Source organism: Hesperophylax consimilis, chromosome 13 (genome assembly GCF_061612785.1).
Source record: "Hesperophylax consimilis isolate HC1 chromosome 13, BYU_Hcon_1.0, whole genome shotgun sequence".
In the NCBI taxonomy this organism is placed as follows: domain Eukaryota; kingdom Metazoa; phylum Arthropoda; class Insecta; order Trichoptera; family Limnephilidae; genus Hesperophylax; species Hesperophylax consimilis.
In genome coordinates this window covers 24,178,612-24,191,025 of record NC_142848.1, presented here as the reverse complement: position 1 = coordinate 24,191,025, position 12,414 = coordinate 24,178,612, and the positions used below count along the sequence as shown (strand labels likewise).

Sequence of the window (12,414 nt, the reverse complement as noted above, 5' to 3'; positions counted from 1 at the left end):
GTGTGAATGGTGTAAGAAGTAGGGGACGCCCGAGGAAGACATGGCACGATCAAGTGAATCAGATACTTGAGTCGGGTCATGTCAAGAGTCAGAAAAATAGAAGAGTATGTATGAGACGATGTATGAATGTGAATGAGGCAAAGAGTGTGTGCCAAGACCGAGTTGTTTGGCGGTCCGTCCTCTCTGCCTACCCCTGCGGGGAAACGGCGTGATGGTTAGTTAGTTAGTTAACACCCCTGAAACATATACTTTTATACGCCATTGCATAAGATAAATGTACTTACCAATCTGAAGACGCCCGTAGCACTGTGAAACTGGTCCGTTCCCAAAGAGAATTATTTAACACCAAAACACAAGTTAGCAATAACCGAAAACACTATTTACTCGCTGCAGTCTTCAATCATACTGTACTTTAAACTTTTGAGCAAGTTCTATCTTCCAAATTCCAACAAATTTAAAAAAATAATTGTCTCTTTCTGGTCTATTTGTATTTCATACGACAAACAGAGACGGATGCAATTTTAATTGTGTTCCTAAAATGTGTTGCTCATAGAATGTATAAGGACACCTGCGCCGGATGTTACCCAGACGAAATGGTCTGGGACCGCCAAGTGAATATCTTAGTATTTCAAAAGGACATATGAGAAGCGCTGTGTCACCGATTCGGATTAAGTCCTTTTCATTAATAACTAAGAAATTACTTACTATCCCTTAAAAATTGTCCAGTTACCGCCTCTCCCATTTCAATTCCGGTCAATCATTAGGTAAAGCAAAATGGTAAAGTGATAATAAGAATACTAGCGTGACTCAATTATAACGGTGTAGCCCTTTTTATTACAATGCAAAATTTATGTTTCGGCTACCGGCTTCGGCAGGATCTTCGTCCAGTTCGTGGAAACGTTTATAAAGTCCCGCCCCGTAAAAAATATTCTATCAGATTTAGATGTAATTTATTTAATATCTTAAAAAGTAGTAATGCGATATAAATTTTTTAAATGCAGATCGATAGCTGAATAGTTTTTCTAAGATTACCTAAATTATTTGTTATATGGTGTAAAAAACCATCTAGATACAGCTTAAAACTCTAGTTAGTGTAGAATTATAACCCCGGTCCGGGGTGGAAGTGTTAAATAAATTATTTTGAGATTTTTTTTCAAGTTTATATAAGTTTGGTGGAGTTATTCAGCAGATCGTTTTTTGTGTTTTGAAATTGCCTTATACATTACGGCAATTTTGACGACTATATTGACAGCCTTTTTAGGTCTAATTTACAGCAGTAAGCAATTTATCTTGCACGCTTACCAGCATGTCAATGTGAATCTATTGTGCCCAGCCATTTTTTCTATAGATTTATTTGTTAATGTTTTGAACAGGAATAGTTAACAGCCTTCTCCTTTCCTTCTCAATTCCAAAGAACTGGAAGAAGTTGACCAGCACTGATACCAATAAAGGAAGACATTGGGTCCAAGGCTTACAAGGAATCCGAGTCATTGTGATGATTTTAGTAATCCTATCACATTTTTATATTTTAATCTACAGTTTGTACATGAAAAATCCGGAGATTATTGAAATGGTAAGATTTTCAAAATATTTACTTATATCTTCTTTCCCTTTATCCTATTCGGCTCGGAGCTCTCTTGAGAAAAGGCCCCCTCAGACGTAGCTTTCCTGTGCTGGGGAACCTCTGAAACTTCTCTAACTGTGTCTGGGGCGGCCCAACGGACGTCTTCCTTCTAGAATAGAACTCACAATGTTCATCAGAATCCGAACTTCAAGCATTCTTAATACATGTCCAAATTGTTTAAGCCACTTTAATTTGGAACATTTTTATAATCACTTTATTATATAGCTACTGAACTACAATAAAATATTATTATTTTTCGGAATAACTTATTGAGTAAAACCTCAAATTATAATATTTAAATACTGAAGACAATATTAGTGATTTTTTAAAAATAAAAACAATAAGATAGGTTTATCTATAAGACGCTGTCTAGGATTGCATTTAGTTCGGGTTGAATCTTGCGATCATACATAAAGATAGTTGCCAATAAAAATGTGCGGTGAAAAAATGAAGACAACGTTGGTAGTTCTTATTCGAAGTATGATACAGTTAAAAGTGACCGAATAGGATAGGGTCCCATTAGCGCAGTTGGTAGAGCATTGTCCCGGAAAGACAAGGGTCCTGGGTTCGAGTCCCAGATGTGACCGTTTCCTTTTCTGATTTTTCTGTTTCAGATTTTCGTTTGAAAAAATCACTAATATTGTCTTCAGTATTTAAATATTATAATTTGAGGTTTTACTCAATAAGTTATTCCGAAAAATAATAATTCATTTTCTAGACTTGCAGAAAAAGTCAATAGATGTCGCACATTAAAAATAAAAACAATAAGATAGGTTTATCTATAAGACGCTGTCTAGGATTGCATTTAGTTCGGGTTGAATCTTGCGATCATACATAAAGATAGTTGCCAATAAAAATGTGCGGTGAAAAAATGAAGACAACGTTGGTAGTTCTTATTCGAAGTATGATACAGTTAAAAGTGACCGAATAGGATAGGGTCCCATTAGCGCAGTTGGTAGAGCATTGTCCCGGAAAGACAAGGGTCCTGGGTTCGAGTCCCAGATGTGACCGTTTCCTTTTCTGATTTTTCTGTTTCAGATTTTCGTTTGAAAAAATCACTAATATTGTCTTCAGTATTTAAATTTTACAATAAAATAAGTTACTAACAAAAGAGTTGCATGAATATTTTAAATGAATTAACTCATGATGGAAATGACAGTATGAGTTGAAACAATTGATTTGACCCAGAGAATTCATGCAGAAAAAGCTGTACAAATTTCATGCTGCTAAAGCTCACCTTTGAGGGTTTTTGCTTACCTTAAAAAACAATTTTTCTCTTTAAGTAGGTGTCGAGAATATCTGGTGGGGACGAACCTCATCGTCCCCCCATGAAGAACCGCCACTGATAGGTTATTCTTTGTTCTTTTTAGCTCCACAGTAAAACAGCAATCACATTCTTGTTTGGCGGAACACTTGTTGTACAAGTCTACTTTTGTTTGGCCAGTTTCCTGATGTCCTATTCGTTTCTGAAGTATTTTGACAGTCGACCGAACATCAACTGCACCAAAACATATTTATCTCTTTTGTGTCAAAGATGGCTCAGGTAAAAAATTTAACCATATTTCTACACTAATCACGCCGTTTATCCGCAGGGGTGACCAGAGAAATTAGACTGTCACACAAATCTGTCTCGGCTCTCGGCACACACTCCTTGTTTCATTTACATGCATAATCTTCGGTTATTTTGATTCTTGTCTCGGGACGATTCTCACGATCGAGAGAATCGGGCCGAGACAAGAGTCAGAATAACCGAAGATTATGCATGTAAATAAAGTGTATGCCGAGAGCTGAGACAGATTTGTGTGGCAGTCTAATTTCCTAGGGGAATCTCCGACTTCTTCTACGATTAATTTCCATAACTCATAGTAAAAGACTAGTACTTGCCGGCCGATTCTGAATAGTGGTCTCAACTGGTCATCCCAGGGTGATACTGAGAGTTTTAACCAAACTGGAAAATTGGCGCAAATACACTTTATATTTTGTTAATTTTTAAATCATTGATTGATGGTTAACCACAGGCATTGTGGGTTTGATTCTAGCTAAGCTCTCCATCACATTGCACAGGCAACATTTTCCACTTATATTGATGATAATAATAGTTTTTCTAATACATATTGTTAGGTTATTCATAACCCGGGATGTTTGCCTTTCTTTAACCTTATCTATGCGGCTGTGGCACATGAGATTGCATTGGTGGTTATCCCTGGACGTGGATGTCTCATTTATGTGATCAATGGAGTTTCACATGCGTACATGCGTACATGCGCACATGCGTACAGTACCTAAATGTGTCGACTTGGGATAAATTATGTTGAAAAGGGTTAAAAAATAGCACAGTGCTCTTTCAGTAATCCGTCGTTCGATTATCCTACAACTACATAATCCGCCGTTATTTTTACGAGTTGAAAGCACAAAATCAAGTTCTATAATTCGCCGGTATTCGTATGTTAAATTCATTAGTATAATGCGTAAAATGCTTTGTACAATGAAGAGTTGGGTTATCCTACTCTTACACTCTCAGTTACTGTACCGCCGTTTCGCTGACAATTTTATCACGTATTTCTGTTTCGTTCATTCTACCACTTTTTCGTTTGAATAAACTGAATAAAAACAAAATTGAGTCATCTCGCAACCATAAACATGACACTTTAAATTTAAAACAAAAAATAAACTGAAACATAGATAGCGATGTTAGTTTTCTTTTATGAAATACCTTTTTTAATTTTTTGTACATTTTGTATGTGTTGGGAAGTAAGAGCTTCATAGATGCACGCACAGATGGCAGTGCATAGAGCTTGCGTGGAAGGCCGCAAGATGGAGCCAGTGGCCAGTAGTCGTCAGGGCCAGTGGGAAGGCTCTCAGAGAAACTTACTGTTTCAGATTCCAATTAGCCAGCTACTAGTTAGGTCGACTATCGAGTCAATTTTATAATACGCGGAGTATTAGTAAATCCCTGATTAATCTAAAAGAACCACTTATTTATTAAACTCCTTCCAAGAAGAGTTGGAGACCTGTTTGTACAAACACAACAGTATGTATGCTCTATAATCCGCTATCACCAATTAGACACTTGGTTGTATTTTAGTGCGAGAGTACTGTACACATAAATTGAATAAAATTTATTTGCTGGGTTTTGAACTGGTTTGAATTGTTGTTTTTCACCAGGGCATTGCAGAGCAGTATATATCATTTGGCTAATAGAATATTATGTGTGTGTTTTAGGTTAACGCCAATTGTGGGTGTCACAGTTGGTTACATTGTATTCTGGAGTGCGGGGGTGACATGGGGCCCTATGACACTGCACCACAATCATGCCATAGATCACTGTGAAAAGTACTGGTGGACCAATCTGCTGTACATCAACAATATTGTGGACGAGGCCTTTTTGTGTACGCCGCAAACTTGGTAACTATAAAATTAACACTTTCGAATGCTATTTTTTATTTTTTTTAATTTTTTTTATTTAGGAAGCAAACAGTCGTACAGTAAAAAATTATAACAATAAACATTCATATGTTCTAGACCAATTAAGTTCCATTGAGTTAAATGTTGATTTAGTATTTTTTACCTGCACAACATATTAAATGGCAAAAAAATAAACATTATAAAGTAATACATAAAATTAAAAACAAATAGAAAAAATACAACTTTTCGCATAGCTATAACTACGGGTGATAATAATGTAATTTTCACAACAAAAAAATCGAATAAAATAAAAGTATTTTAATTTATTAATTTATTAAGCTGAATTTTATATGATATCAAGTTATGATTGAAAATGTCTACATCTCTAGAGGCATTGTGAGTTTCACAGATACGTACTATTACAGAGTTTTGCGCGTATTTGGATTTACAATGTGGTATTCTAAATAAATCGTTCGATCTGGTGTTTTGCTTGGGGCAACGAAATGCAATACTTTCTAACAGATATGATGAATCAATGTATGTATGTATTAACCCGTAGTGTGCCAGCTAAAATGCCGAGCTGCCTTTCATGCGCCGGTTGTCACTATTTCCATAATAACTCATTTATAAAAATCATATATGTATCTCCATCCTACGTAGTTTCCGTTTCAATTAATAAGAGTACTTCACGATAAAAATAAGTCATATTATGAGGCTTCTCCTGAGTTTTGCAAAGCCCTTTTTCACTGATAAAATAAACATATTTGCAAGTGACAAAACGACAACATAGAATAATTATTCAAATGTCAAGCGAATAAAATATATGCTAGGAGCATTTTTTTTAGGTTCAAAATACCAAGCAATCGAGATGAGCTATTAGCAAATTCGCTAGCACACAATGGGTACAAATGACAGAAATCCATGGTGATTTTCTTGGCACACTAGAGGTTAAGAAGCAATTCATTATTTAATACTTGTTAACCTTATGAGACTGTCATACATTGTGAACCATGGGCGGATATTGCATTTTTGTGATTCATGAAGTTTCACTAGAACTTTATATATTGTGTCAAAACGTGCCGGGTGATGGGATAGATTGCATTGTAAATTGTAAAGGTTAATAATTAATAAATTTCACATTGCAGGTATTTGGCAGTTGACTTCCAATTATACTGCATCGGTATGATAGTTATCATTCTCGTTTGTAAATATCCAGAGTCGGTTAAACTTATATTAGGAGTGACATTACTAGCAGCAATTATTACCCCTGGCCTCATGTCATACATAGATGCAATTCCTGCCACACTTCTTATGACACCAGAGTAAGTGGAATCCATCAAAATAATTAAATCATTATATGATTTCCTTGTACACTCAGCACGAGTGTGACATTTTCAAAATTGAAACTGATGATAAAAAAATTATGTATAAAAATCCAGATAATCGATAAAGTACATTTTTTACCAAACAATTATTTTCTTTATTATATTTGAAATATGAAATATTTTTTGATTCTCTAGGAAAAGTTGCAGTTTTTATCTTGCCAAGTCAAGTAATGTTTAATACGGGTTGTTTCACAGATATTCAAATGTAACATAGTCATCAAATGGTCATTCAGCGCCGTTTTGTTTTTTTGACAGTTGACAGTTCCCCGTTAAATGCCAATTCTAAGGACGGGTTGTTTCGGAGTATTTGAACAGTTCATCAAATTTCATCGTTTATTTTCAAGTTCTGTGAAAGATTTTTTCAAGTTCTGTTTTTATTTCAGTTCTGTCAAGCATCTAGCCTATAATGATATAATAACAGAACTTGAATTGGACTTTCACAGATCCCAGAAATGAATGTTGAAATTTGATGAATTGTTCAAATATTCCGAAACAACCCGTCCTAAGTCCATTTCAGCATTTGAACAATTTGTGATCAGTAGAAGGGGACAACTATCTTGTTATTAAGCTTGTCGGCTTATTACAATTTGATGGAAAGCTGAAGCGCACATAGAATTGGCGTTCGGGATTTTTAAAATTTCAACAAAACAAAGGTACTGAACAGCCATTTGATGAATTTGTCACGCCTTAGTGATTTTTTACCAATGTATTTTCATATTCATTTCAGAATCGCCAAAGAAAAATTTATAAATGATGATAATTTTATAAATATGTACATAAAACTACAAGGGAATACAGGCGGATATGCAATAGGACTGATATGTGGTTATGTTCAGGTTCATATTGAAAAAAACAAAGTTAACATCACACAGTGGAAGGTAAATGTCACAATATATTGGTATTTTAATCAACTCTAGATATGACGTGTCTTATAAATTCCGTCGATTAACCTATGAGTAATTTTATAACCAAACAGCCCAACTAATTCCTTGCTTCGAAAGCATAATACATATCTTGGTAGATAAATTTGATCCTTGAAGATCAACAAAAGATTAAAAAAAACTATGCTTCTTGCGATCTTTTGACTGCGAAATAATGTTTTTTTTTACTAAATGTTTACATAACCCAATTTTCGGAACAAATAATTTAAGTTTCGGCGTAATTGACCGGTCGGTGGCTGAGTTGACATCGTGTTTGGGTCCCACCCAGGCGTAGTGTGTTCAATTCCTCGGCTGGCTAAGTCCTGAATCACAACACAAGCAGCATTTTCCACTTATTGTGTGGTGGTAGTAGGAGATTTTCAAATATTGTCAGGTTATTTGTAACCAGGAAATATTAAAAAAAAAAGGAAATGTTATAAAATCAATAACTTATGTTTTCGTTATTCATTTTTGCGTTTCCTTCTCCTTCAGCCAACGTTTCGTGTCCATCATCTCTTGCATCTGCCCCGATGATGGACAGTGTAACGTTGTCCGAAATGTTGGCTAAAGAAGGATGAAGCGCAACACGGCAAAATAGACAGGTCAGTGGCTGAGTTGGCATCGCGTCTGGGTCCCACCCAGGCCTAGGTAGTATCCATTTCCTCGGGTAGCTAAGTCCTTCATCACGAAACAGTCAATATTTTCCGCATGCTGTGGGTGGTTGTAGAAGATTTTCTAATATTGTCAAGTTATTTGTAACCCAGGAATATTTGTCTTTCTTTAAAATTATTAATAACCCAAAAATAAACCACAATACCACGTTTGGCCGTGAAAATATCAAATCATAAAGCCTGTGTTGTTTTTTTTCCAGTGGGTACCATTCTTCATAGAAGCTATAATACCATTAATGATTGCTACAATGGGATGCGTATTGTATGCATTCTTGGAGCGAGATAATCTGACTCCATTTGTGTCAGCATTATTTGCTTCGCTGCCCAAACCCTTCATCGCTGCTCTGGCGGGTTTCCTCATCATATTCATTGCCAACAAGTGTGATGGTAATAACGTTGAAACAATTAAAAAAATCAACTGAGAGGAGAGAATATTCCTTATTTTTTTCAAATGATTCATTGATATTATTTGTTTGTATTTCAGTTGGCATGTTTAGTTTCCTGGAGTCCAGGTTTTTTGACATTCCCGCAAAACTGACTTACTGTGCTTTTGTGATTCACTTTGAAGTGGAGAAATCATTGTGTATTGTGACTTTGCCTTATCCAGTGGTATTGGGACCTTATTCATTAGTAAGTATAATCATCATTAATAAATTAAATTTATTTTATTAAAATTCTCAAATCATATTAATTGTAAAATGATGTCAATCATACTTGCCCGTTATACTTGATGGATGATCAAGGTTTGATCAAAAGCTGAAACAGTCCGAGAATCAGTGTATAATGGGGACCACTCAAATTTCCAAGAGGTTGAAACAAACAAACATCTATTTCCAATGGTTCCATGATAACTCAACACAGTGAAAATTCAACACACCTTTAAAAAGTGGTATAAAGTCATTAGAAACGATGAAAAAAACTAAAACTAAACCCCTCTACAAAAATTAAACCTAACCTAACCTAACCTACTTAACCCAGTTAATAAAGTTTTTGTTTCATCACTTTCCATGACTTTATATAACTTGTTAAAGATGTGATGAATTATCATTTTGATGATTTATCCGGTCACTATTTCCAATCTCTTTCTGGTTCTCTCTCTGGTTTCAATCCTGGGATTGGTTTGCAGCAATTTCATCTAATCTCCTCTTCCATTCTTCCCTGTCTTGTGTGGCTCTTTTGACTTCTGCATATGATGAGCAGCGCACGTCCACCAGCAGGTCCTCCAGGTACTCTCGGCGTGGGCGTCCCCTAGAGTTGGTCCCCTCTGTCATACCCTCCATTATGACATGCAAGAGGCCTTCTTGTCGTATATCATGGCCGATCCATCTTGCACGCCTTTCGGACAAGGTCCTGAGCAGGTGCCTTCCTCCTTCGATTCTTTGGAGAACCTCCTCGTTTGTAATATGGTCTCTCCAGGAAATTCCTAACAGTCTTCTATAGGACCACATCTCAAAAGCCTCTAGTCTCCGTTTATCTCTTTCGGATAGGCACCATGTTTCGCAGCCGTACATCAAGATACTCCATACATAGATGTCTTGATGAGGAGTATTCTCAGTTTTAGGTCTATATTATTCGATTCTATTATTTTCGACCTTTTATTGAATGCAAGCCTAGCCTGATGTATACGGCTGTCGACCTCGCTCTTAGACCGACCGTCCCATGTTATTTTGCTCCCGAGGTAGACAAACTCCTTGGTGTTCTTTAGTGGAACTCCTGCCATCTCTACTCTCATTTGATGTTGCGTTCGGCCTACAGTCAGCAGCTTTGTTTTGTCTTTATTTATCTTCATGTTGTAGTTATCGGGTTATTTCACAGAATTTGAACAATTCATCTAATTTCAATGTTGATTTTCAAGTTCTGTGAAGGTTCTATTCAAGTTCTGAAATTTTTTCAGTTTTGTGAAACACCTGGCCATAATGATATAATAACAGAACTTGAAAATCAACTTTGAAATTTGATGACTTGTTCAAATTAACAACCCATCCTTAATTGTCAAGATTGATGGATTAACACATTTTATTTTTATTTTTTGGAATAACTTAATGAGTAAAACCTCAAATAGTAATATTTAATTATTGAAACAGAAAAATCAGAAAAAAATACTGTCACATCTAGGACTTGAACCCAGCAGATGTAACCGTATCTTTTTCTGTTTCAAATATTCGTTTAGGAATTTCTAATATTGTCTTAAATAATACAACATATTTTAATAATTTTGCAGACTTTCCTACCCCTCGTGTCGTTGGTGTTATCGTACGCAGTGGCCCTGGTGGTGTGTTTACTAGTGGAGTTCCCCTTCAGTAATCTACAGAAGATTGGCGAGAAGAACTTCAGTCAAAATAATAGTAAACAAAAACTCAACAATAATGATGCCACTCTGACTAAAAACAAAACGAAACTTACCGTTACATTAAAAAGTGACTAATTTTAAGAGTTATATATATAAATTTAATGCAGACTTACAAATCTATAAACTCGTGGAGTTGGGGAAATACACATTAGACATATATTTTTTAAATAAATCGTTGGTGTATCTTTCGGCTGCTTGCACAGATAACAAATCTGTCATATGGAAAAGTTATTTATTTCAATTTTTATGTAGATAGGTTCCTACTGCACGGTTGTGAAGAGATCTAATATCCTACCTATGAAAAATAGTTTTTGTAAAAATTTTTTATTTTTAACGGGAAAAAAAGAAAATAAATAAAATGTGGGAAAATTATGTGCAGGATAAATTATATGATTTAAATTTTCAAGGGACCGTAAAATTCACTTATAAACTGCTTATCCATTGGAGTGATTGGTGTCATATATATACATTTACCATATTATTTAATTAATACCATTCCCCAAAATATTAATATGAAAACATATGAACTGCTTACTGCGTCTTAAAGCCAATGAATCCACTTAGATTTCGCCGTCTATCCCATATTTTTAGGTTCTATAAAATATGGCACATTATGATAAGCGATCTTTCAAAATGTTCTTGCAAATGGCAAAATATGCCAAAAAATCACTCCAGTTGTAAAAACCTTATATTGTATTATTAGAGTTTTCTATCGCATTCAAAAACAGAAATGTTGTTTGTCAATAATAGAAAAATGAGGTAGTTTTTGATGTTCTAGTTTAAGTGTGTAATAATAAATTGAAAGTATGTAAACATTGAAGATTTTTATTGATAATTTTACTTCCCGGCATTGAACGAGTTTTAAAGCTAATTTTTCTTACTGAACAACTAGTTGACATATCCACGGCGTTGCTCGGAGACTTTTCTCTGCTATCTGTAAATATAATATGCATGTATTATATATATATAAACCTTCCAGAAGAAATTCTCTAAATGATAGTGAAAACCTTATTAAAATCTGTTGCGTAGTTTAGAAGAACTAAGCGCACAAACAGAAAGATGCAGAGATGGAAAAAAATATGGAATAAACAATACAATGTATTATTGAGTAAATTAAAATATTTGAGGTTATCATTGATAAAAATAGTCAAATTTCATTGCTGTTTGAGAGTTTTTGCTACTTCAAACATTTTTCCGATTCATACATTCAAATGTTAAAAAATCCGAAATAGCTCTGAATGCCAATTTGTGACAAAATCAAATGTGATGGGAGTAAATATCTGGGCAGAATGATCTCTAGTTGGTTCTAATTGTAAATGTACGAGGTTAATCCCAAAAGTTAAGTCTCCAAAGTGCTGGGGATGCAGGGAAACTTTTCATGTGGCTATTGGCAACACTGTTGTGTTTGTTGCTTCCCTCACTCCCAAACAAACCTACGCACATCTCCCTGGAAAGCTCAATCTTGGCTTGGCAGCCTTTTATAATGGAGCTCCCGCTGTAAGTTACCGCCAAGTGCAAAGTTTGCAAGGTTATTCAGTTTTTTAATACAAAAGGTGTTAAACCAATTCAAGTTCATCGCCAATTGACGGAAGTGTATGGATGGATCTCAAAAACGCCCGCAAGTGGTGTAGAGAGTTTGCAGCTGATCGCACACAAATTCATGACGAAGAAAGAATCAGGAGACTGTCATTCACCGACGAGTCAGTCTTGAAGGTTAAGCAAACCATGCTTGAAGATCGGCAAATCACTCTAGATTTTGGTTCCTGAGGTTTTCCGGAGCGGCAGTAGGATTTTGTAAGAAAAATTTCAATATCAGAAGGTGTACGCAAGACGGGTCCCTCGATTGCTCACAGAAAACCACAAATGCACTTCAGCAACGACGAGATGAAAGATGTGGTCAATTTGTCAATGACGGCGAACAAGGCACAACGGTGGCGAGCTGGTATAACATGTGTGTAAAAAAAATTGCCACAGCGCTTATAAAAATGCATCTCAAGCTTTAAAACAGAAGTTCCCAAACTTTTTTGCCCCATAGACCACTTGCCAAATTTTTTTTTTT

General features: G+C 35.4%; 1 protein-coding gene across 1 annotated transcript in view; it reads left to right on the top strand.

Moving 5' to 3' along the window:
• LOC149418640 (O-acyltransferase like protein-like) overlaps positions 1–11,108 on the top strand; it is a 28,052-nt gene extending 16,944 nt beyond the window's left edge. The window contains exons 4-11 of the mRNA XM_089638602.1: positions 1,374–1,573; positions 2,995–3,167; positions 4,847–5,029; positions 6,175–6,351; positions 7,142–7,292; positions 8,206–8,392; positions 8,490–8,635; positions 10,227–11,108. Of these exons, the coding sequence (XP_089494728.1) occupies positions 1,374–1,573; positions 2,995–3,167; positions 4,847–5,029; positions 6,175–6,351; positions 7,142–7,292; positions 8,206–8,392; positions 8,490–8,635; positions 10,227–10,430 (1,421 nt within the window). The 3' untranslated portion in view covers positions 10,431–11,108. The remainder of the gene's footprint in view (positions 1–1,373; positions 1,574–2,994; positions 3,168–4,846; positions 5,030–6,174; positions 6,352–7,141; positions 7,293–8,205; positions 8,393–8,489; positions 8,636–10,226) is intronic.
• Positions 11,109–12,414: the final 1,306 nt, after the last annotated feature.